Source organism: Solanum tuberosum, unplaced genomic scaffold (genome assembly GCF_000226075.1).
Source record: "Solanum tuberosum cultivar DM 1-3 516 R44 unplaced genomic scaffold, SolTub_3.0 scf00758, whole genome shotgun sequence".
NCBI classification, from domain to species: domain Eukaryota; kingdom Viridiplantae; phylum Streptophyta; class Magnoliopsida; order Solanales; family Solanaceae; genus Solanum; species Solanum tuberosum.
This window is the reverse complement of record NW_006239673.1, coordinates 47161-72730: the sequence shown is the minus strand read 5'-3', so window position 1 is coordinate 72730 and position 25570 is coordinate 47161. Positions and strand designations below refer to the sequence as shown.

The 25570-nt window shown below is 32.1% G+C and overlaps 2 protein-coding genes across 2 annotated transcripts; one reads left to right on the top strand and one right to left on the bottom strand.

The window, feature by feature from the left end:
- Positions 1-773: 773 nt before the first annotated feature.
- On the top strand, positions 774-4490 carry LOC102581306 (cytochrome b5 isoform E-like). Its single transcript, XM_006367293.2, has 4 exons — positions 774-884; positions 985-1074; positions 3868-3934; positions 4038-4490. Exons 2-4 carry the CDS (start codon positions 988-990, stop codon positions 4286-4288), a joined length of 405 nt encoding a protein of 134 aa, XP_006367355.1. The 5' UTR covers positions 774-884; positions 985-987; the 3' UTR covers positions 4289-4490.
- Positions 4491-5867: 1377 nt separating this feature from the next.
- LOC102580964 (small G protein signaling modulator 2-like) lies at positions 5868-11970 on the bottom strand. Its single transcript, XM_006367292.2, has 5 exons — positions 11241-11970; positions 9023-9158; positions 8507-8556; positions 7853-7906; positions 5868-7675 (listed from the first exon to the last, which is right to left on the bottom strand). The coding sequence occupies exons 1-5, from the start codon at positions 11426-11428 to the stop codon at positions 6448-6450; spliced, it is 1656 nt and encodes a 551-aa protein (XP_006367354.1). The 5' UTR covers positions 11429-11970; the 3' UTR covers positions 5868-6447.
- Positions 11971-25570: the final 13600 nt, after the last annotated feature.

Genomic DNA, 25570 nt, shown 5'->3' with positions numbered 1-25570 from the left:
ATTAAGAAAAATTCTCTCTACCAAATCAAGTGAAAATATGTTTGTCCATTAGATATGAAAAATAATAATAGCAATTAGCACATGAATATTGAATGCTATCTTATAAATTTAGACTCTAGTAATTATATTATTAATTCTTTTGACTAAATTAAATAAAAATAATTCTACCAATAGGTATTTCTCTCTTTTATTTTCTTCCTGTAATTAGAAAATAATTTTCCACCTTTTTTCCAACATATACCCTACCCCTAGTAAACACCCTAAACCTAATCAATAAATTTTGAGTATTAAATTAATATTTTTTTTAAAAAAAAAGGCACAAATTTGGAGGAAGTAGAAAAATTTAGAATTTTTCGATGTGAATTCAGATTTAGTCGAACTTCAATATGAATAATAGACATCGAATAGAAAAAAAAAAAGAAGGATAAAAAATATAGAAGTTTTTTATGTGAATCCTAATTTTGTCAGATTTCAATGTAGATATTAGACTTCAAATTAAAACAAAAAAATAAAAATATATACAACTTTTCCACATAAATTCAAATTTCATCGTATGCAAACAAAACAAAAAATGAGAAGGACAGAAAATGGCAAGAAAACCAAAAAAACGGGTGTCATTAGATGATCATTGTTTTCAAATATTTGTACTAAAATCTCCCCAACTACCCCCGGTCGGCAAAGAATTTATTTGATGCGCGTGTGGCACACTCGACTCAAATAAACCATGGGCGTGAAAATAACATTGTAATTTCCATCAAATTTCAGGGGCATTTCTTTTTCTCTTTCAACATCTCCACTACTATATATTCATTTGTGTACTCAAAATTGCTTGGTGAACAATTGTTTATAGATTTGGAGAATCCAAGACACTAAAGTCCTCTTGTGTGAGTATACAAATTCCATTTATATTTGATTAGCTTATGTTGAATCTCTTTGATTTGCTTATTTATGTGTTAAAGTTTTTAACTTTATTTGGGTTTTCAGTAGATGGGGTCAGATCAGAAAGTTCATGTATTTGAGGAGGTTGCAAAGCACAACAAGACCAAAGATTGTTGGCTTATTATCAGTGGAAAGGTTAGATCTTTTAGTAGTAGTAGTAGTAGTAATTTCTTATGAGATGTATTCTTATGATTAATGAATTTGAACGAGGTGAAAGTTCAGCTAGACAATCAACTGAGCTACTAAGATCGTGATGAGTTTGAATCTTGTTATTCTTGATTGGTTTTGTTTTTTCTTCTCGTTTTTGGCCATTAATTCAACTTATTGAGATGAAAAAGTGGGGTTGTAGACAGTGGCGGATCCAGAATTTTCGTTTAGGGGGTTCGAAAAATAAAAGTATAAACGTGTAAATAAGCCAACAAAAAAAATTTCAAGGAAGTAGTAGTATATAGTTTATAGGTACAAAAAGTTAGTTTCATTACAAGAAATCTGAAACTAACATAAGTGATTACAGTGAAACAAAAAGTTAGCCCTTTAAAATATGTCAAATCAACAATAGAATATTATGGGAGATGATTTTAATATTTGAGTTTTGAGTGTTGGGGAAGAACAAGAAAATGATTTAGGGATTTAGAAAGTGAAAAAGTTATTAGCGAATGGGAGTATGGGACCTTTGAATTTTTTTGGGTTTAACACCACATTTTTAGCACTTTTTTATTTTAAAACTAAAACAAACATGAAAATCTGAACTGGAACTAAAAAAAACAAAAAAAAAAAACTGAAAGTAAAAAACTAAAAAAATAAACGCTAACCTGGGGATTTGATCCCTGGACGTCAGGTTTAATATTGAAGGGAGCAGCCGCTGGGCTATCTCCTTCACCTTGTCATTGAGGGGGTTCAAAATATATATATCCACATAAATCCAGAAAATTCACCTTATATATACAGTGTAATTTTTTATCGAGGGGGTTCGGGTGAACCCCCTGGACAACACGTGGGTCCGCCCCTGGTTGTAGAAAGTAATGTTCATTGAAGTTATCGAATTGTTTGTAATCTAGGGATGTCTTTGATGATCTGATATGGTTTTTGTTTAAGTAGGTGTTGAATTGTTTGCTTTGTGCAAGCTTAGTTGTTCTGTTCACTATTCTTAAACGTTACCTAGTCTATTTTTCTGACTTTGCATCCATTTGGTGTTAGTGGTGTTAAAGAGTTAAAGAGGTTAATAGTGTATAAAAAGGACAATCCAGTACACAAAGCATCATGTGTCCACAAGGAGTCCAGTCCGGGAATAGTGTGATGTATGCAACATACCTCATGTTCCATGGATCGAATCTGTGACTTATAGGTCAATTGGAGACAAATTTTGTGTTGCTCATACTGGGAAGGTTTATCTTTTTTTTTTTTTTTATGACAAGGGAAACCCGCAGTCGCTATCCTTTGGGTGCGCACAGGGTAAAACCCCCGCTCCTATGCAATAGCTTGCAAACCACATACAAGAGGTAACCCGCACTAGGCAAGCCCGGTGCGACGAGCTCGACCCAGAAGGCAAACCCCTTGCTTTCGCTGGCAAGGGGTTTCGAACTTGAGACCTCCAACATGGAAGTCACAAGCCCAAACCACTAGGCCACCCCGAAGGGTTTACTTGGAAGGTTTATCTTGGTAACATAAAATTGGATTTCCCCCTTATTAGCAGTGTAGAACATCAGGGGTTGATGGTAGAAATAAACAATTGAACTTTATAAATGTAGAGGTGGATATAGCCAGTATTCTTTTTCCTTTATTCTCTGTGTCTAAGGTCTGCACCAATAAATTTTGCCCATGAATGTTGCTATGGTATCATATTACCCAAAAAATTGCGACTTTTTTTCTTTAAATTTTAAGCCATCACCTTAACGGTGTGGGGGGTTAGGCTTGAGCCCTACCATGTCTATAACTTCCAAAAAGTTACAAAAGCAGAGGGGCACATGGTCCACATGGACCTAACTTTGATAGAAAAAAACGAGGATAAACTAAACAATCTACAGAAAGACTAATGTGACATAGACTTTCATACTATAAGCAAAATACAATGGTTCTACTAACAAAAAAATTACATTTGTTGTATCTTCTCCTTATGCTAGGAAGTTGCCACTTATATTAGCAATAGTCCCTTCACCTCTTTAGGAAATTGTGACTGATATCACATATATAATATATTGAAAACAGGCTTGTCACATTGAAGACTTTATAGCAAAAAACATAAACATGTATAAGCATTTCGTAGTAAAAGACAAGCAGATGACATTTTTCTAATATTGTGTTGATTCAAAGAAGAAGATCTCTAGACACATGAAGCATTGTTGGTCATGTATCTCTCGTGTCTCAGTGGCACAGACCTAAACCTTGTAGGAGTGTGTTTTATGGAAAGGTAAATCAGACTTATGTTATGCTGACTAAGTCAAACATATTTTATTTCTGACTTCCCCTGCTCGTTCGTGACTGCGAATCAGCAATTTTGACTCAGGTTTTTTGAAACATAGAGTAACCTGATAAAACAAGGATCCTTTCATCTCATTTGATCAAATAGGGATTGATCTTCACAACATAAATTTAATATGCATCTGATTTGTTAAAACGAAGAATCTTTAGTATGTACATCTAATATAATTGCTCAACTTTATTTCCAGCCAGTCAGCTGTAACTGCTGGAGATTAAGAAAGCCTAACTGTGGAGTACCTCAAAGGATTCCACAATGGACATTCTTCTTTAAGCTACTTACACCGTGAAATATGTTTAAACCCGACTTCCCCTGACTATCTGATTTTTTCTTGGATACTTCCTATGTTATCTAGACTCTTCCATCACTTCTGTTTGAGGATCCAAGTTCTTATTTTTCTCCTTCTGTAATACAAATATTGATTGATGTCTTGATATTAAATTGCTCTCCAGGTGTATGATGTGACTCCATTTATGGAAGATCATCCAGGTGGTGATGAAGTTTTGCTTTCAGCAACAGGTAATACCAGAGTATTTCACACAGTTTAGTTTATCTTGGTTGCAAGTCTTATACTGCATTTCTGTATGGCCTGTTATCTGAAATTCATTTGATTGTGTGACAGGGAAAGATGCAACGAATGACTTTGAAGATGTCGGCCACAGTGATTCTGCTAGGGAGATGATGGATAAATATTACATTGGAGATATTGATCAGTCAACAGTTCCTCTTAAACGTGCTTACATTCCTCCACAACAGGCCCCATACAATCCAGACAAGACTTCAGAATTTGTTATCAAAATTTTGCAAATCCTTGTTCCCCTCTTGATTTTGGGCTTAGCCTTTGCTGTGCGACACTACACCAAGGAGAAGTAAATCCGTCACAATCTAATTTGAACTGTTTGATTTACATAGTTGTCAATTGACACTTGGTTTATAGTTCATCAAGGAGCTGTAGTAGCTGAACTTTGATCATCAGTTTGTATGTGCTTCACAGTTGCCATTCGTAGTGACCTCTTTATAAACAATAGACTTCACTGGGTTTATGTCTATGATATTTGACAGACGTCCTTCTCTATTTTGAGTAGTTTCTGTGCTACATCAGACATCTCCAACCCCACTCTATTTTACTTTCCATTCTCTATATTTGGATAGTAAAATAGAGAATTGGGTCTCCAATCACCCTCTAAAAAGCTCTATATTCTCTATTTATAGAGACGTGAATAGTAGTTCTCCAAATCTCTCTATTTCACTGTTTCATTAATTTAATATTATTATTCTTATTATTTGTAACTAACATATTATTTTTCATATAAGACTATTAATTAAATTTCTAATATTCGTAATTCTTTTTAAATGTAATATAACATTTTAAAAAATATAGTATTGTTTAATATATACTACTTTCATCCCTAATTAACAATATTTCAATTTTCATCACTTTAAGAGATAATTTGATATTATTGATTTTCACTATGAAGAATGCACAAAATTTAAATGATAAGATAAAAATTTTAATTTAAAAATACAATACATGACATAATAATTTACAAGATAACAATACAATACATAACATAATAATTTTAAAAATTACAACAATAATTTAGTAATTCGGTAGGTCGTTTTCAGATTTAATAATATTCAGAAAAGAATAGTGTATGATCTAGAGAATTGTTGTGCTTGTGATTGCGGTTGTGTTTGTTGATTTTTTTTCCAATTATTTGTAGTTGTTCTTTAAAATTTTAGAATAAAATATAATTTTATATTAAATAAAGAAATTGAAAAGTAATAATTTTATATTACATGAAAATTATATAGAGTGATTATTTTGAAAAAAAAGAAAGAACGAATTTATATTATGAAATAAGAAAATAAAATAGAAATATAAATAATAATATAATATTGAAGAGAGAAAAAGATTCAATTTTAGAGAGTAAATTAGAGAATTGGGTTGGAGTTGATTGTCTGAAAAAATTGAAAACTCTATAATTGGTGAGTAAAATAGAGTTTAGGGTTGAAGATGCCCTTACTAGAAAACATAGCTGCAGCTAACCGATTGACTCGAAAGCTGAGTTTGAAATTGAATTTAGAAAAATGAGCTTTGCCCATGCCCTAAGAGATATAGTCTCTAGGCTTTTAATTGTATGCCTTAAACCCCTAGGCTATCTCCTTGGAGAACAAAATCATCTAATTCCTGATCTGAAGCTACTCTGGCGGAAACTTGTGAAGGGTTACTAACATGGTAAAATTGTAAGTTAACTGTTCATGCAATTTGTGCACAATAAGAAGCTTGCCCGTGGTGGTATTTTCACTTGGGCACTGCAACACCTCTTGTAGAAAGGTAATGTTCTTATTGTTCCGTCACCGGATTTGAGGCAAGCCAAGTTGCAGGCAAACAGGATAACAATGTCAAACCGTACAAGGCTTTCAATGCTTCTGCTTAGCACACACAAAGTCAAAAACCAAACACCAACCATTCCACATCTCAACTGCTAAAAGAATCACAAACAGTGTAAATACACAATTGTAAGGCGCTCATGACCAACATCGGATACTTAAATATATAACTAATCTAGCTCATGCTTGCCCACACGACTCCCAACCCAACACCCCACTTCTTGATCCCAAGCAAGTTGGGCAATGGGTACAAGATATCCACTTCGAATAAGTTTTCCTACTACAGTATTAAATAGACCCTATAACTATAACTCTATAAGCATTAAAAATGAGAACTTTAAAGATATATATATTTGAGCATATGGTAGAACAGTCTGGAACACAGGCTTTCTAATAATGGCTACACTGAAATCGAGCAAATAGCAGTGCCTGTACTCGGCAGAGCTGCGAGTAATAGATAACCCCGATCTCTGACCCAAAAAGAGCAGCAGCAGCAATGTTTTCACTTGTCAGGTAGAAAGTTCTTCCTCACCACAAAAACATGAAGACTTGAAAAGCACCGACTCACTAATGCTGAAATTTAGCAAAGAGAATAAATAAGTGGTATAAAATTTTGGAAGGCACTATACGAAAGGTGTCTATATCTTGTCATGGAGAGTCACCACCAAATCATGGGCATCATCTAGTAGCTTCCATACATCAAGATGACCAGCCATGTTATTGCACTCCCTTAAAATTTCATCCATGCTACTATACTTCTCAGTGATTTGTTTCCTCCTCTGTAATACAGATGCTGCAATTGCATAAAGCAAAAGATCATCTGTTGGTGGAGCACGCTGCCTAATCCTACTCCATGCAGACTTCCCAATCCCAGCCCTAATAGCGACCTGGTCTGCCCACATTACCTCCCATAGGCAGAGTGTTTGCTCAAAAGTTAATTCCCTCCTGAAGAGCACTACCACCATCCTGTACACAAAAAAACAATCCTCTGCTTGAAGCTTCTCTAAGTGCCTATAGAGATGTGAATCCTTATGTTTGATAATCTTAGAAATAATATTTAGTTGCCTCCTGATTCCAACCTCATCAAGCCTGAAGTTATGTCGTGCCTTCCTCATGAAACCAACGAAGCACCAAAAAGCTTCATGGTCCTCTGTCATCACAGTAATTATTGGTGAAAGCAAATCACTCATTCCCTGGCAATAGCCAATTTCAGGGTCATAAAGCGCATAGGCTTCAAGGATGGCAACTAACCGAGCAGCATGGAAGATCCTTGAGGGCTCGAGGTGATCATAGTCCTTCAGTCCAACAGCCTGCGCAGAACAGTGTGCCCGGCCATCTGATACTACTCCAGCCTGAGGTGTGGAATATGCTATCCATTCTTCATTAGCACGAACTGCATCAACCCGAATTATTCGTTGCCATGTAGCAAAATCTTCTGCATTGCAGGGCTGTGGCTGGACTTCTGTCTTTGAAGGAGAAGAGTCCTCCTTGGAATGCACTTCAGCTGTATCATGCATGCTTCTTATAGAGAGAAAACTATGATGCACATCATGATCTGCAGAGGAATCAGAATCTGACGACTCAGAGTCAGAGACATCATTTGGCTCCATGGCTCGTTTGGAACTAGAAAATTCATCCAACATTAAATTGCTGTGACTGTCTGAATCCTCAACAAATGGGCTCTGGTCCCCACTAGAGAGGGATTCCAGGGCACTGACATCTTCATAATCGGGAAAATCCATTCCTTCCATGAGATTTCCACTGTCTCCATTGTTTCCAATTCCACCCGTCACTTTCATTTTAAAGGTTTCACTATTGTGTCTCAGTAGTTGGCAGCACTTCCTCCGAAGCATCACATATTCCTTTCTGCATTCACATATTTATGCACCATTAAGGAGTATGAACAATGGGAGTCCAAAAATGAATTGGAACTACTAATAATAGAAAGGTGATTATAACTTGTCAACTGAAAAGCAGAGATTAAAAAGATTTTCATGTATGACACCTTTGTCAAGGTAGAGCAGATGTATTTGGAGACGTTACCTGTTCTTTTTTCTTACAGTGTCTCTTTCTTTTTTGGAACTGTCCAATTCATAGCTGCACAGACACAAGGAATAATTATCAGTCCTGACCCAAGCCTTCACCAGTATAAAACTCTGACACAAAGTAATTAGACAAACGGAGACCCTACAAAAACATTGCCTGCCCATCACACCACCAAGTTAAAAAATGACAGAAGCTATATAGAGTCTGTCCTTTCTCAGCATAGATCTAAAGAGACACAAGCAATTAAGAACCCATTAAATCACCAATGAATGAATTTATTTTCAGACTTAGTGACCAGAGCTTGGTTTCTTTTATATAATCTTCCGTAGAAGACAATCCTAATAGTATAGATCAATAGGAAACAGGGACCCTACAATATACAGAAACCGGTTCATAAGAGGATTCATTTAAAAGATCCAGTAGAAAAACTGCAGTACTGGTCTCACTCATTATGGAAACGTATTAATTGACAGAACTGGAAGAAAGTTTAATGTCATCAATCTGGACAATGGAGTTCCATCATCTCCCTTGGAAAGTAAAGAAAAATAAATTGGCCCACCAAAGTGAAAGAAGAAAGGGGGGGAAGGAGTGCGCGGAATGAACCAAATTTCAATCTTAATAATGGTAACTAGTACGAGAGGATAAACTTACACCCCGAGGAGAAAAGGCCAAACCTCCGCCCTGATGCTAGGATCAACTCCCTGCATAAGAGAAACAAAGTTCAGTAAACGAACCAACCCTTTACATTGACAGTAGGGAAGAAAAAGAAAAGGAAGATGGTAAAGTTTTCTGCTGTTAGTTTTGCGTTTGACAATAGAGGAAAAAGATTTCGACAGAGAAAACTGATCTGCAATTTGTCCCACAAGGTTCTCTTTCCTCTTTGGAAAGGAGAAAATCAACAGAAATTTTGAAATGCAAAGCAGTCTACACTCCAATTCACCACTCCGTTCCTCTTTTGGACTCCAAACAAAAGAAAACTGTGTTATTTTCACCTTTACCAAGGGAAAGAAAATGATTTTCTCTTTAAAACTCCCTCTTCTCATTTCCCTTCATTTTGCTTTCCTTCCCTTTCACAGTTCCAAACAAACATTTAAAAGTTCTAATATGTAAATAAATGAATACATGGAAAATGCGATTCTCAAAAAATATCAAGGTGCAGGAACTCACTCCACTTCGAACTTTCTTCAGAAATTTAACTCCTCCATTACGAAGCTTTCCATCGGGGGTAAAAAAGCTTCTCCACCGCAGGGGTGCAAGGACATGTTTTCTCTTTCTACGAGACCATGGTGATTTGAGATGACCTCTGAAATGAAACAGCCATAATTAAACATTTCAGTAAACGACAGCTACAGGTAAAGGTAACTATATTAGCAGATCAAATTACCATTTAATAAAACAAAAAATTCAGCATCATCAAAAATTTCACTACTTCAACAATCCAGCAATAAAAAGGAAAAGCATAAAGGTGACAGGGAAAAATTGTTCACCAGTGCAAACACAGATCAAACCAACGGAAACTAAATGACCACAAGTCCATAATCGTTACATATTGGAGATGATAAGCTTATACAAATTATTTTTTCATTTTCTCGGTGCATTATTTGAAGTAAGAGATATCCAGCCCAAAAAAAAGATTTAACATTATCAGGATTCATTACAAAATAAAGTAAGATGCTTAAGGAATAAGGAAGCTCTACAAAATTAAATTATGCAGTGTTGAAATTTATCCGACAAAAGTTTGAGTCGTGGTACACCGGTGATTAGCAAATTAGCCCAATTCAGCTTTTATCAACATAGCAGAGCAACTGAGTATGAAAAATATCAACTTGAGAATATCACAAAGATTTACAGATACAACCCATTTCAACAGTTTTATCCAGAAGCTGAGGCTGAACAACTTGAAAGTAGAGGGGTAGCAGGAAACAAAGGGCTCAACAATGATGTATTTGATAAATTTATTTAGATTATACATAAGGACAACTTAACCTCTCAGTATGCTTCTACATAGGTACATCTTTGACTGGTGTAATTTGCAATAGCCAATAAGCAGATGTGCGTCTATTTTATTTTTTTCAGAACTAGAATAGAATAAAGAATGACATAGTTAGTCTATATCCTGTATCGATCATAGGATCACTCTATGAATAGGGCAACTCTCTGTTACCTCCCACCGTTCACGTCATACATCTTTTAAATCAAATATCCTAGCACAAGCATTGTCAATTACCTCCAAATAAAACTAATTTTGCAGGAAACATTATGAGAGGGGATAATCAATCTTCTGTCTGAAACGGCAGTTCAAACAACATAGCCCAACAAGCCATAACTGGCAGATCATACTAGTTTGCTTTGTAGTCCTAAGTACTTGTGATTTATGCTAGTAAAGACTATAAATAAGAACATTTATGCCTTTATCCTAAAGCATCAGATTCTGTTAAACGTTTACCAAATGATATCTCAGATTTCACGCAAAAAGACACAATGCAAGAAGATCCCATAAATAACAAATCAGAGAAATAAAAAGTGTTTCATAAGGCAGAACATCACATCCCAATTCCGAAAGAGCCTTTTTCATCCAGAGGAAATGAAAATAAGGGCAATCAGTGTACGAAGTAATTATCCTCGCCATGTTTAATAGAATTGGAAGTACAAAACTGGTCTCAAAAAGAAACTAAAACCCTACAAGAAGCAAGAAGAACATGAGAGCATCCACAAAAAGAATTTTTATAATTCAACAACAAATAGTACTATGGTTTGTACTCTTTTGCCATTAAATCAATCCTTAGAAGCGAATAGTACTATGTTTTCTGAACTTAAAAGATGTACAGGTCCTGTTTGGATCACCCAAAGAGGAGAAAAGCTAAAATAAGAGAGCAGCAAGAGGCCAAAAATAAGCAGCTACTATTAGCCTTCATATTTTTTTTGTCAAATATATAAGCTAAAATATATAGAATACAGCCAGCAAACAATCAAATAAAAAAATATCATCACCTTATCACAACTTAAAACAATTGAAATAGAGATTAGATGTAAATTAGCCACCTTTGGCTGACATAAATCAAGAGTTCAAATCAAAGTGCTAAGAAGATACCCAAATTGGAAACAAATACAACAATCACGAAAATCAAAATTATAGACAAAGATAATCATTCTATCGACTAACACTACAGACAAATAGAGGACACTGAATTGAGCAAATGATTTGGAAGAATATCCAACTTTTACACTTTGAAATAGCCTAGGCAAAACAAAAAAAATAATAAACAAAGAGCACAAGATCGAGATCTGAGAGTAAGACACTAAATTTAACTGAAATGCTAGCTGAATATAGAAACTACAGTGATAGGAATAACTGAGAAGCAGATCGAAGAGAAGAGATACTCACCGATCAGATGAAGCACAGTAAGCTGGTGAGGAGGACGCAACGACAAATAGAACTGATCTCAAATGAATCCAGGAGGATGATGACGCCGCCGTCGCCGTCGCCGTCGCCGTCGACGACGATGGTGAATTTGAAGAAGGTGAAGGTGAATTTGAAGACGATGGAGTCTGACTTCGTTTGAGAGCTTTCATTTACAAACAAATCACTATACTCTTCAACAAATTTCTAGGGTTTTCAATGAGTGAGATTGACGTTAAAAAACTGTGATAACGTAATTTCCTTTTCGCTTTGAAAAACTCAGCCGGTTATTTTTTGAATTTTTTTTTAACTTAGATAACGGCGGCGGGTAATGCGAGTCCGGCCAAGGCCGTTAAAGCAAGAAGTACTACTCCGGCATTAGAAAGGTGGTGGTTCAGCGAGAAACCACCGGTGTTGCTGCTGTCGCCGATGAAAACTGCAGGGTGCTGATTGAATCAACAACATAAAGAGAAAAAAAAGGCAGGTAAGAGAGATAAAGGATTAATAAGGAATGTCGATTATGCCCTTTTCCACCATAACTCACAACAAAAACTGAACGTTTTGTCTTTGTTTAACTGTTTTTTCTTTTAGATTTAGCTTTTCTCATTTAAGATTTGTGTTTGTTTTGTCTCTTGTTGAAGATTTAGATGAGTGAGGGGACCTATAAAGGAGTCTCCTAAGAGGGGGCTTAAGGTGGATTGTCTATTTTCATTTTGTACTGTATCTACCACTGCCTAGAGAGAAAGGGGGAACGAGAGAGTGCATCATACGAGAGTTATAATAGAGTACTCTCTTCGTTTCACAAAGAATGGTTTAGTTTGATTTGATACGGAATTTAAGAAAATAAAGAAGACTTCTGAATCTTGTGGTTCTAAATTAAAGTTATGTCAAATGTATAAAATTATCCTTTAATCTTGTGGCCTTAAACATGTCACGTGAAAAACTGAAATTAAAATGTTATCAAAAAAGAAAGAGGTCGTTCGTTTTGAAACAGACTAAAAAGGAAAAGAGGTCATTATTTTTTAAACGGAGGGAGTAATAAGTATTTTTTTTAATTTTAAATCAAAGATTTCAAATTTAAAGTCTCTAGATATAGAACTATCTTTGTTAGAAAACATTTTACTTTTCAATATGAATTTTTTGTACTGTATCTACCACTGCCTAAGAGAGAAAGGGGGAAAGAGAGAGAGAGAGTGCAACAAACGAGAGTGATAAACTGATAATGGCATGATAAGTATTCTTTCATTTTTAATTAGAAATTTTAAATTTAAACACTTTGAATACGAAATCGTCTTTATTCTACTCTTTAATATAATTTGTTTTTGATATAAATTCAGATTTAATCAGCTTCACTATCAGTATAGATATTGAAAAACTAAAATAATAATGGCAGGGAGAGAGCGCACTCTGGGTCTGAGTAAAGTTAGTTCCGTGGGGTAGTGTTATGCCTAAGCGAGCACTCTTTTGGCACGGATGTGACGTTCGAACAAGGCCAATCTCATGGTACTCTTCCGTCCATGTTATATTATTTTTCTAACTTATAGACGGTTTGACATTGGTTTTGAGAGACTAGAAACACTTATTTATTTTAAGAAAAAAAATATTTTTATTAAAAAATTAAGTGTTTGGCAAATAGCAAAAAGTGTTTTTAGATGGAAGTAAAATCAGGTTTTCTAATGTCCAGAAGAAGTTAGAAGTTTTTTTTTATTTTTTATCTGAAGCAAAAACAAAAAATATCATTTTCATATATACATATCTACCAATATACTTCTTATTATTATCATATTTCATAAGTTTTCTTAAATTTCATTTTTTATTTTTATATAATAAATTTTATAATTTATTTTACATTAAAAAGTATTATTTTATATATTATATATTATTTTACGTACTATTTTGCAGAATTAGAAAAAAGGTAACAACAATATTTTTACAAAATTAGAAAAAAAAATTAAAGATTTCGGCATCCCAAAAAAATATGTAATATTAATTGAAAATTTAAACATGTACATTTTAATTTAATAAAGATTTCATTAATTTTTTTATGAGAGATATTTAAAATAGCTTCTCTGTATAAAATAATTTTAATATTAGAAGTACATTAATAGTTGTCCTTTTTTGTAATTTGACAGTCAAAAACACTTTTTGAAAAAGATAGACAAACGTAATTTACTTATGAAAAACACTTTTTAAATGAATTAGTCGAACACAAATTATTATTTTTTCAAAAGTACTTTTCTAAAAAGCTATTTTAAAAAAATGCTTCTAAAAATAAGTTGTTTTAGCAGCAATGTCAAACATGCTCTCAATCAGTAACATGTGATTTCATCTCATAATTTTATATCATGAGATGAAATCTCAAATTCTCTAAAAAGTATGATTTGAGAATATTAAATCATGATTTGGATTTTTCAAATACAAAAATTAACCGATAAGTTTATATTTTGTAAAATAAAACTCATATTTATATCTACTAACCATCTATTTTATATGTAAATATCATTACTTTTTAAAGTGTTTATATCTCATATAACCATCATTCTCACAAACATATAAAATTTATTGTTACTTCAAATCAATTTCTACTTTATCATTTATAATTTTATATTCACCAAATTCATTATTTTTTATCAATTTATTTACCAATTAAATTGAAATAAAATTGACCAACAAATGGCTCAAAATAACAATGTTGGTTCGTCTTCTTGATCATATGATCAAGAAATGCAAGTTCAATGTGAGTGATTGTCCGTACTATGTGAGAGAATTATAATAAAGACTGGTACATTAATATAAGTTATGTTCAATTTTAATTTTTTATTGAATTAAATTAGTTTAATAAATGTTGTATTTTTAAAGAATAACTGATAGTGTATTATGCGATTTTATAAAATTTGGCATATTTGGCAAGATTGTATAAAGAATTGAGATAATTTTAATTGTTTTACAACTTAGGAAGTTTTTATTTTTATGAGAAAACATATAACATAAAAAGTCCAAAATTATATACCCAAACAAAACTTGAGCTTCATCTCATAATTTTATATCGCATGACCAAAGGGGCGTTTGTTTGGAGGTTAACAACACTTATTTTGAGAATGAATAATTTTTTTTAGAAAATCAAGTGTTTGATTGATTAAAATTTAAAAATATTACTTTCCCGGTGAGGTTGTCTGATAGTTCCATAAAAAATTGCTCAATAAGATATACCTAGTCTCTTTTGTTTACTATTTCATAAATTACTATTCTGGTTAATTATTTTGATTTTTCTTATTAACAATTTATTAAGCATCAAAGAGTTGATATTTAGTCTGTATAATTTGGATGCTCTTGAACTTAGAAATTCATTTGTTATTTTAAATTACGAACTTATTAGGAGTAAGCATTTTGACGCTTACCGTGGGAACAAAGGAAATTTTAGTATTGTTTACACCTATTTTTAGTCATTTGCTAAATTGTTTGATTTTGTTTCGTAAGAAAATTATCATGTTTGAAGTTTCATAAAACAATCAATTTATTGAAAATCAAAGAGTGATATATACGCAGGGCCGTCTTAACCTTTAGGCCACTAAAACAATCGTTTGGGACGCCATATTTTTGGGGCCCCCCATTTTAAATAAAAAAATTACTTATGAATGTTTTTTTTTTTAAAAAAAAATTATATGTACTATAACTGCTATGATTTGTACTAAGGCATAAGGAAATTGCATATGAAATGAATGTAGAACCTGAATTTCGTAAGAAACAATTTGATAAAAATATTGATAACGAAATCATAAAGTCCCTTGAAACTATATATATATAGAGATCGATAGATAGATAGATAGATAGATAGATAGATAGAGAGAGAGTAGATTAAGTCTTATTTTTTCACTTCAAAATAGATTTGAACCAATTGAAGCATATGAAAATAGTTTTTTTCTTATTTAGTGGTAAATTGAGATCACTAGATGATGAGAACTTAAAAATCATTGTCTTAAATTTGATCTTTAACACATAATAGTTATTCTGTTATTGATGGTTTAGATTTATTTTTTGAATTGAAAGTGTTGAGAGAAATAATACATGTAGAAGATAATTATCTAATGAAAATACGCAATCAAATAAAAGACTTGATTCTCTTTCAAATACACATATTGCTTATAGAATAATGTTAACAGTTTCTCGAACCGTTGCCTCAGCCGAAAGATGTTTTTCGAAACTAAATTTGATTAAATCTTATTAAAACAAATCAATTATAAAACAGTAACTAATGATTTCGTATCTAAAAAAGCTAGAAAAGTAGATTTTAAATAAAAGTATATATGATGAAAAAATAAAATATTAGGGTCCCTTCCTTAAATTTTGCTTTAGGCCCCCAATCTTATTGAGTCGGGCCTGTATATACGGTGTCCATTATGATGGCTTGACCTTGGATAAGGACGATATAGAGGCACCACCAGGTTTTGAAGTAAACCCTCAACCTCATCATGTTTGAGGTTGAAGGTTTAAGTCACCAAGAGAGTGAAGCAGATGAGAGCTCCTAGAAGGGGATTAAAAAGACGTGATTTTCATCACAAGTACAACATTGTGCTCATAGTCGTAACATGCGTGAGCTCTAAGATTATTATTTTCTTGATGACGTTGCCTGACAACTCCGTTGAAATTTTTTCAATAAGATCTATACTCGTTTGTCCTGAGAATTTTTTCCTATTTTTCTCTCTTTTTTCACTTTATTGAAAAATTAGTGTTTGATCATAAAATTTTAAATACAACTCGAAGTTGTATTTGAAAAATACCCAAAATCCTATTTTCACTTTTAATTTTTTTTCCTTTTCAGATTTACACTAATTTTTTTAGTCTTATAAAATAATTTCATTTATATTATATTTCATGTTTTTTTTAAAAAAATTAATTCAAAATCTAATTTCTTGGCTAAATGCGCTCTTAATCTCTTTTGCTTACTATTTCATAATTTATTATTTCAATTATTCTTATTAGCAAGTCATTAAGCGTCAAGAAATTATTTAATATTTAGTCTAATATAATTTATGTGTATTTAAACTTCGAACCCAAACTCAATTGTTATGATAAATCACGAATTAAGAGAGAAACAAAAGTTATATAAAAGTATTCTAGCTCGCTCTCAAAATTTAAAAAATATAAATTAAATTTAAGCTGGTAAGGTGAATAAAATGATCTTGTATTAAACCACACCACTATACACTACTCTTTCCAATTTTCATTTTTCACTAGACTTTGATTTTACCCACTACCTAATTTTACACATAATTTGTTTCCTATTTTTAATTTTATTTTAAACAAAGTGATTATTCGTCATTAGCCTAGTCAACTTTTAGGGAGGAGTGGAGGACTGATGAAGAAGTCGTAATTGGTAAGTTACCATTTATTTTATTGTTTTCTTTTCGGTAGGTCAACCAAAAATAGTCAAATTAATTTTAAAAAATATTACTACATTATATTATTTCCTCAATTAGACCAATCCCAAACATAATAATGATTAATTTACCACCCACCACTCATGGTTAACGTGGATGGATAGTATTTACCAACACTTTTGAAAGTCTTAGCTTCTAGTCTTGTGATTGAAATAGAGCGAATCAAGATTAACCTAAAATAAAATTTATACATAAAACAAAGGGAAAAGGGTCAAAAATATCCCTCAACTTTGGTTTATTATTTAACTTTACCCTCGCCGTTAAAATGAAGTTAAATTTACCCCTCCCGTTATTAATTTCACCAAAATTACCCCTCATTAGACGGAATCTCCAAAATCGACCCAAATTGATCCAATTACCCGAATTTTAAAAATAAACCTATTCTTTATTTTTTAACCCAATGACCCGACCCCTCTAGGATAATCTGGTACCAATTAACCTAATTAACTCAATGCCCTATTACCCATTCTCTCTCTAATCTCTTTTTCTCCATCAGAAGCTAAGTGAAGAACGATGAGTGAATTGTCCATTATCGGAAACATTCAGCAGCAAGGTTAACCCAATGTGGACAGTGATGGGACATTCTGCTTTGCCTTTGCCGGTACGATGAGTGGATTGTCCATTATCGGAAACATTCAGCAGCAAGGTTTCAGGGTAGTGTTCGATCTTGCTGGTTCTCGCTTAGGCTTTGCTCCTCGTGGCTGTGCTTAAATTAACTACACACAAAATCGGGAAAAAAATTCAAAAAAATTTCTTCCAAATTCCCCAATTTATTATATGTTTGATGATTTCTTTGATTTGGGGTGGATTAGGAGAAGAGAAAGAAACATGATTAGATGTTGTGTGTTTGTATTATGTGCTAAATTAATCTTGTAATACAGGGTCAAGAGAAGAAGCAAATTACAACTATGTAGTGAGAATTAATGTAGATTTGTAACTCAAAACACTTTGTTTTCTATAAGATGGGGCGAAGTTAATAGTAGCTGCAAAATGTGCGGCGCTGCTTAAACTCATCGTTTTTCACTTAGCTTCTGATGGAGAAAAGGAGATTAGAGAGAGAATGGGTAAATGGGAATGGGTAATAGGGCATTGGGTTAATTGGTATCGGATTATCCTAGAGGGGTCGAGTCATTGGATTAAAAATAGGGAATAAGTTTCTTTTTAAAAAAATCGGGTAATTGGGTCAATTTAGATCGATTTTGGGGATTCTGTCTAATGAGGGGTAATTTTGGTGAAATTAATAACGGGAGGGGTAAATTTAACTACATTTTAACGGCGAGGGTAAAGTCAAGCAATAAACCAAAGTTGAGGGGTATTTTTGACCCTTTTCCCTAAAACAAATGTATGTATCGTCGATGTTTACATCAATTCAATGAATGTATGACGCATGTATTTACGTATACTTTAATTATAACTAAAACAAAAGTAATTCATAGATGATCTCATATTAATTTATAACCATAGTAAATTATAAATTATTACTTCCGATAATAATTTAATACAAATGTTGAATGCAAGTTTAATTTACACATCTTGTCACATTATCATATTTGTCTTTAAATTTTATGTATAATGTGTCAGAAGATCTCTATTGAACAGCAAGACATGTGCAATTGTGAATTGACAAGTCTTGGATCGTAATGACATTTATAATTATTATAATCAACAACGAAGGCATGAAGGCAAAACGTAATCAATCTGGGTTGTACCAGCATGCAGTGGTGAAGTAGTTCTCTACATGATCAGAGCTTTCAAGTTCTAGTTATAAATATGAAAAAATATCTTGTTAGAAGTGTTACCCTCAAATGAACTATGCAATACTTAATTTAGATTTAATCGGGCATGACTCTAATGCAGACTTCAGATATCGAGCGGAAAAAAAAAGACAAAACGTAGAGTTTTGCCAATTGTCATGTGCTTCATGGCCTAATTTATTTGTGGAGATTACCAAAGTACTAATAACTAGGCCTACCACCAACCTGCTTATGCACAAAGTAATCATATTGTTTCTTTTTTTCTTTAAATCACACATTTGGATTTGATAATGGATGTTTGGATTTCAAGTATAGAAATCATCAATAGTGAAAAATATTTCCCTATGATGGTGGACTATGGACCTTAGAAGTCATCACCAACGGAAAGACATAGGTAGAAATTAGAATTTAAATTTTAAAACACAAACTCAAAAATTTAGTAACAAAATTTTAAATTTAATTTTTATGCATATTTAATAATTTTTTAAATACATACATAAAATTTACACCAAAGCAATTATTTTGTTTCAGTATATACGCCATGTTTACCTTCATATAATAAAAAATTGTATGAGTTATTTTTGGGATCTCAATTTATGTAATTATATTTAATAGAAAGTAAAAAAGAATTCAATTAAATATTTAAAATATATTATAACCATTTGTATGATTTTAAATTATCTTCTTAAAGATGATATGTAATTTTAAGAGATGATTTACTATAGCAAGACAAGGACAATCCAAGTATAGCAAATTTGTACGCAAGCAACAACCACACGTCAAACTTTTCCTCTTTTTCTGAACCAAAGTGATAGTAGACGGTAAAACTTGCGTCGAGAAAATAATAATCAAGAACGGAAAAAATTATGCAACAATCGTTTTATTGATTTAAGTGCGAGTGTTACAATCTTTATGATTCCTCTGAATTTGCCTTTTCGGATATAATTCAAGGGCACTTGAGATTGATCTTGAGTTTATCTTGATCTTGAACTTGAACTTGAACTTGAACTTGATCTTGAACTTGAATTTTATCTTGATCTTGACTTCTAGTTGATTTCAAGGGCTTTGAGCTTGATCGTTCTTGAACTTTATCTTTATCTTGACTTCTAGTTGAATCCAAGGGCTTCAAGCTTGATCTTGAATCCGGTGGGCTTGATCTTGATCGTTCTGATACTTGAACTTTATCTTGATCTTGACTTCTAGTTGATTCCAAGGGCTTCAAGCTTGATCTTGAATCCGACGGTCTTGATCTTGATCGTTCTTGAACTTGAACGCTTGAAATCTTGAATTTTTGAACTTGTAGAGAAATCTGTGGCTTTTGATCCACGAGCTTTCTCTAGCTTCTTGTTAAAATTCTTGAACTTGTAGAGAAATTTGTGGCTTTTGATCCACGAGCTTTCTCTAGCTTCTTGTTAAAATTCTTGAACTTGTAGAGAAATTTGTGGCTTTTGATCCACGAGCTTTCTCTAGCTTCTTGTTAAAATTCTTGAACTTGTAGAGAAATTTGTGGCTTTTGATCCACGAGCTTTCTCTAGCTTCTCGTTAGAATTCTTGGTTCCTTTTCTGATTTATGAGAACTCATATTTATAGTTTTAGAATAAAAGAGTTGTGATAGGAATAGGATTTCCTTCGGCCAATCAGATTTAAGTGACATGACATATGAATTTTATGGAGCGGTGTTTAATTAAATTCATATTTATTAGATTTAAATAATTAACTTAATTATATTAATCCATAATATTTATTTGGATTAATATATTCATGAATTTAATATAATCCGAATCATTTTATAAATTTATATTTAATAAATTTTAAATGACTACAGTGATGATTCAAACATCACCACAATCATCTTTAGATTATTTCTTTTTATTGAAAAAGTTCGAATATACCATCAAATTTTGAAAAAAAGATTCATTTATGTTATCCGTCAAAGATTTAGTTCATCTATTCATTTTCATTTGAAAAAAGTTCATATGACATAGATGAACTTTTTTTCAAAGTTCGATGACATATTTGAGCCTTTTCCCTTGTTTTTTTTTGTTAATTCCTACTTAAATTTAAAAGAGAAGTATTGAAAGTATCTTTAAACTTGGTGTGAATGGTTATTTTTGTTCCCAAATTATTGACAGTTTAAAAAATAAATTCAACTTGACTACTTGAACTTAAATACACTTCTTCCATGTGGCATGAGAAGAGTGTAAAAATACTCATCTACTTAACTAACTGAACTTAAATACACTATTTCCATGTGATATGAGAAAAACATATTTTAAATTCAGTTAGTCAAGTAGAATAATATTTTTAAGAAAAAGTTAAAGAACGAAACTAATAATTCGTGACAAGTTTAGAAATGCTTTCAATATTTCTTTCTAAATTTAACTTATATGAGTAGACAATATAAAATTCATAATTTTAAGTAAATAAAATATAAAAAATATTTTTTTTTTATTTTTGTATGAGATACATTAATTCGAAGTATTTAAATAGGGGGAACTTTCGCAAATAGTCACTATAATAAACTTAATTATACTCCATAACTATAGTTTGCATATTTACGGGCTGTAGCTATAGTTTAAGCTATCTCGTTCATATAATTCATGGATTTGTATAATTCGCAGGTTTGTATAATTCGCGGGTACATTTGTATAATTCAATTATTTTTGTATAAACTCAAAATAACGAATTTATACAATTACAAACATCAGAAGTGTAAACAATTATACAAATTATATTATACAAATTCCGAATTATAAAAACGCTATATAAATTGTATTACTATACAAATTCCGAATTATACAAAACTAAAAAGGTCAGTCGCATAATTATAGTTAAAAGTAGGTCACGAATTGTAATTAAGGCAAACTATAATTATGTTAACTAATTAACTAGTATATGTTTGCTTATACGCGTAATTTACCCTTTAAATAGTATCCATAGTTGGTGGTAGCTCTTTTTTACCCAAACAGATACTTTAAATTCTATTATTGGTAAATTTCAATTATTTTTACTCTTCAATATTCAAATTATAAATAAGGAAAATAATTGTAGAAGACAACTTGAACTCTATATTACTATAAAAGAAATCTTTTAGCATTATGACTTTGTTATCAAAATTAGGAAGAATTCAATCGTGTCTTGTTTTCTTTGATAGGCAATTTTTATTCTATTGTTGTTCAACACCATGTAATTTGAATCAATTAACAACACCAACCTTCAAAGCAATCAACAAAATAAATATAAACAATCAAAATCACTATTCTATAATATAGTACCCTTTTCGTCACAGTTTATATACATACTTTTCACTTGGATGCATGTTGAATCTTTTAATTTTTTAAAAATAAGTTTACATATTTAAAAATTATTGAAAAACTACTACAATATATTTTTAATTATTCAAAATATATAACGAACATATTAAAAAATTATAATAACAAAATAAATTTATTTGACTCTCAGAATTTGAACATCATCACATAAATTGAGATGGAAGAAATAACTTCTTTAAATATGTATTGTTTTGTTCAAACAAAAATTTTCCTTTTAAGAAGACGATTCCCGACCGATTGGATAGCTTTTGCTATCTTTTTTTCTATTTGAATTTTATATGCTCCTAATGTTTTGGGGGCATCCTGATCTATCTATATATGAGGGGGACATCTAGATGAGTAGGCTTTTTTTTATTCACGAATCGAATATAAAAATATCTTAGAGTTGCGTAAACTATTGATATACCGGCGAAGAGAAGGTCTTTCGAGTCTTTCAAGCATCAATGAAACTTTAATTGAAGACCTTTTAGAGCCTCATTATTTTTGACATGTTGTGCTCTAGGATTGTCCCGCAAAGATCTTCGGCATTTGCGTCTCTCTTTGCTCGGTCTTTACTTTTAAACAGAAGAGGTGAAAAAGGCGATTTGTAAGTGTGATCCTCTATCCTTTCTCTTTCTATCATCAATGAGATGGAATGGAGAGCAAACTTAGGCTTTCGTGGGATTGACTTACCAATAGGTTCAAAATAAATTTGTACCACATGTTTTGAATGATCTACTAGAAGACCCTAGACCTATTCATTCTTTTTTAGACTCGCCTGACGATTTTTTTTCATCCCGTAAAATAATATTTCTCTCTTTAACTCTAGTTTTGTTGTCATAGCTATCCACTTCATTATGTGGTAGAGTCTTTGTTCCAACCCCTTCGCAGGGATAAGAGAAGTGAGTGAAGGGTAATATATATGGTAGAAATCATTCCAATCGCGAAATTGAACACAAGCCAATCAATTAAAAAAAATTCTTGCTCTCCCTTAGCAGCGAGGGAAAGGAGTCGAATATTCTAAGTCTTTTAGTAGAAACTTAGATGACCTTACAAAAAGCGAAAAATAAAAGCCACACTTGTTTGGTATAAATATTTTTAAGACTGTTACCACTTGACTAATAAGACAGAAAGACCGAATCAATGAATTATCAAATTGTTCATTCGAAAGAATTGGAACCCTACTTATTGGAAGATCGTTATCCTTTTCAAAAATTGAAATTCTTGATCAATGAAGAAACAACATCACCATTTTTGAATCAAACCTATTCATTCTTCTCATGCAATGTCAATGAATAAGTTGACTAGGGTTGATTTCTTTTCCATAATGACTAATAACATTCAAATAAAAAATTTCACTTCCAATTTCGGACCTCAACATCCTTTTGCTCAGGTCTGTCAAAATTAACATTAAAAATGAGTGAAGAAGTGGTGAAACGCGCAGAATCACATCATGGATTTTGTAGTGTGGCACGAAGTCATTGATATTGAGTCGGCTCATATGCTGCTAGTTATGCCATGCTTGGTCCTCCTCTTTCAACAACGATAGAAGGTTGGATCGGGCTTTTGCCCATTGTCGAAGATTTTCTATTGTTATCCCATGTGGGAGTCCGCATCGTGTCTCAGTTTCAGTGTAACTAGTCATTCGAAAAAGTTAAATAATCATGATTGACTTGATCAGCCTTTACCTGACTTTTAAGTATGATTTTAATTCTTTATAGAATAATTGTTAGAATTTTTTGGGACAAAGCTAAGTAAATAGTTATTTTCTTGCAGCTAAGATGAGACGCTTATGGGGAGAGAAATTGGGAATACCATGAAAATCCTTACCATAAAGCTCAAATCCACCATGAATGGGAAAGAGATGAGGATCTCAACAGTGAAAAAAATTGGAAAAGGTCAGTTTGAACTCTTCCTATTTCTCTTTTGACATATTTTTTGTTTTATTATTACTTCAATTTCTATTTAGATGCTTTTGTTTTATTTTGTTTATTTTAATTTTTAGGGATTGAAACTTCTTTGTAATAAGTTTGTTTTTCTTATAAATAGAAGGGAAATGGCCTTGGGCCCAATTTGATTTTTTTAAAAAAGGGAAAATTGTATATAATAGCAAACTATTAATTCAAATTAAATGCTATAAATATAGTTTGATTTAATTGTACCTCATAGCAAACTGTTGCTATTTCACCTCTCTCCTGGTGAATCTTGCTCGCCACTCTCGTTCTCTCCCTTGCCTCTCTCGTTTTTTATACAAACGCAAGTGTATAAAGTGCGTTTGTGTTTGTATAAAACGAGAGAAAATTGTATATATACAGATATTTTCGTTCCCCTCTCTCCCCTCTCCCAGATCTCGCTCACCACTCTCCCAGATCTCGCTCTCTCACTCTCCTCTCTCACTTTATACAATTGATCTTTTTGTATATGTATACCAAAGCAAATTATACAACTGCTTTCTTTTGTATATGTATAGCGAAATATACATATTTATGTTTGCTATGGAGCGCAATTATGCAAACTTTGCTATAGCATACAAATATGAATTTTGTGTTAAGAAAGTAATTTTAAGAAAATAATGTAGTAATTAGCTACTTTCTTCCTTTTTATTTATTTAATTTTGACTTTTTACTTGTTATTTCTTACTCTGTCTGTCCAACAATAGTTGTCCACAATAGACTTGACATATTCCTTAAGAAACAATAAATAATAGAGGTAATATTACTATTTTATCCTTTGACTTTATTAAATTTAAGAATAAGTTACATAAATCCCATAGTGTAAGACCTAAATTATATCTTATCCCAACTCTTTTCTATTTTACAATAATCCCTTAATTTTTACACTTTTCGGATACATAACTCACTATCCGGATATTAATGCTGATACATAATGCATCCAATTGTTATGCTAAAAAGGGAAAAGAAACAAAAAATTCAATTAAAATACCATAAATTACGCTTACACGTTTCTTCTTACTGTTAATCAGTCAGTCGCAAATCCTAACAGAATCAACAAACTCAAAATTCAAATTTCTTCTCCATCAACAACACACAATGACATATGGAATGGGGCTGGGCTAGGAACATGAAGCCTACTGTGGATTGACTTGCAAATATAAAGAGCTTACATAGATCCCATGAGTGTCAAAAAGACCCCGCAGGATACTTGTTTCTTCATCTAACTCCCCGTTGTTGTTATCATCTCTCGCTTTTTCCTTGGGATCTGAGTTGTTATCCTCACCAATCTTGGAATCATCATCCTTTTTTGTCTATGTTGTAAAAGTTGGTCTATCTTGATTATATGGAGCCCATGTTCATAGAAAAACCTTTCTTTGATACAACATGAACCTGCTAATCTTGTTGAGACATTTCAGAATCTGGAAAAGTGAGATGAGGTATGAACGATACAAAAGTGATGAAATTAATGTTCGTCAAAATATTGATTTTGTGAATCTCAAATCAGCCATTGCAATTGAATTAGAGATCGATGAATTAGAGATTGATACAATCGACAAAAAGGTTGAAGAGATGCATAACTTTGATGGATCATCCATACCTTTTATAATATTGTGCAATCGTTTTTTGAATTATGTTTTCGAGATGGATAGATTTATCAATACATTATTATTTATGTATCTTGTTTAAATTGATAAGTATTGTATTTCTACTAGATACATTAAATAAGTAATTATTGCCTATAAGATGTTAGGTTTGAGATCGATATATTACTGTGTGGTAGTTGTTATATATTGATACATTTAGTATAAATTCGAATTTACGTATTATACCTAAAAAAATTAGTGCATCATACATTAC

Bases quoted from the DNA above. Each gene is read 5' to 3' on its own strand.
- LOC102581306 (XM_006367293.2), top strand. From the start codon at position 988: ATGGGGTCAGATCAGAAAGTTCATGTATTTGAGGAGGTTGCAAAGCAC. The intron at 1,075-3,867 runs GTTAGATCTTTT...ATTGCTCTCCAG, and splicing joins GGCTTATTATCAGTGGAAAG to GTGTATGATGTGACTCCATT. The intron at 3,935-4,037 runs GTAATACCAGAG...ATTGTGTGACAG, and splicing joins AGTTTTGCTTTCAGCAACAG to GGAAAGATGCAACGAATGAC.
- LOC102580964 (XM_006367292.2), bottom strand. From the start codon at position 11,428: ATGAAAGCTCTCAAACGAAGTCAGACTCCATCGTCTTCAAATTCACCT. The intron at 9,159-11,240 runs GTGAGTATCTCT...GTTTCATTTCAG, and splicing joins TACTGTGCTTCATCTGATCG to AGGTCATCTCAAATCACCAT. The intron at 7,907-8,506 runs GTAAGTTTATCC...GTGTCTGTGCAG, and splicing joins TGGCCTTTTCTCCTCGGGGT to CTATGAATTGGACAGTTCCA.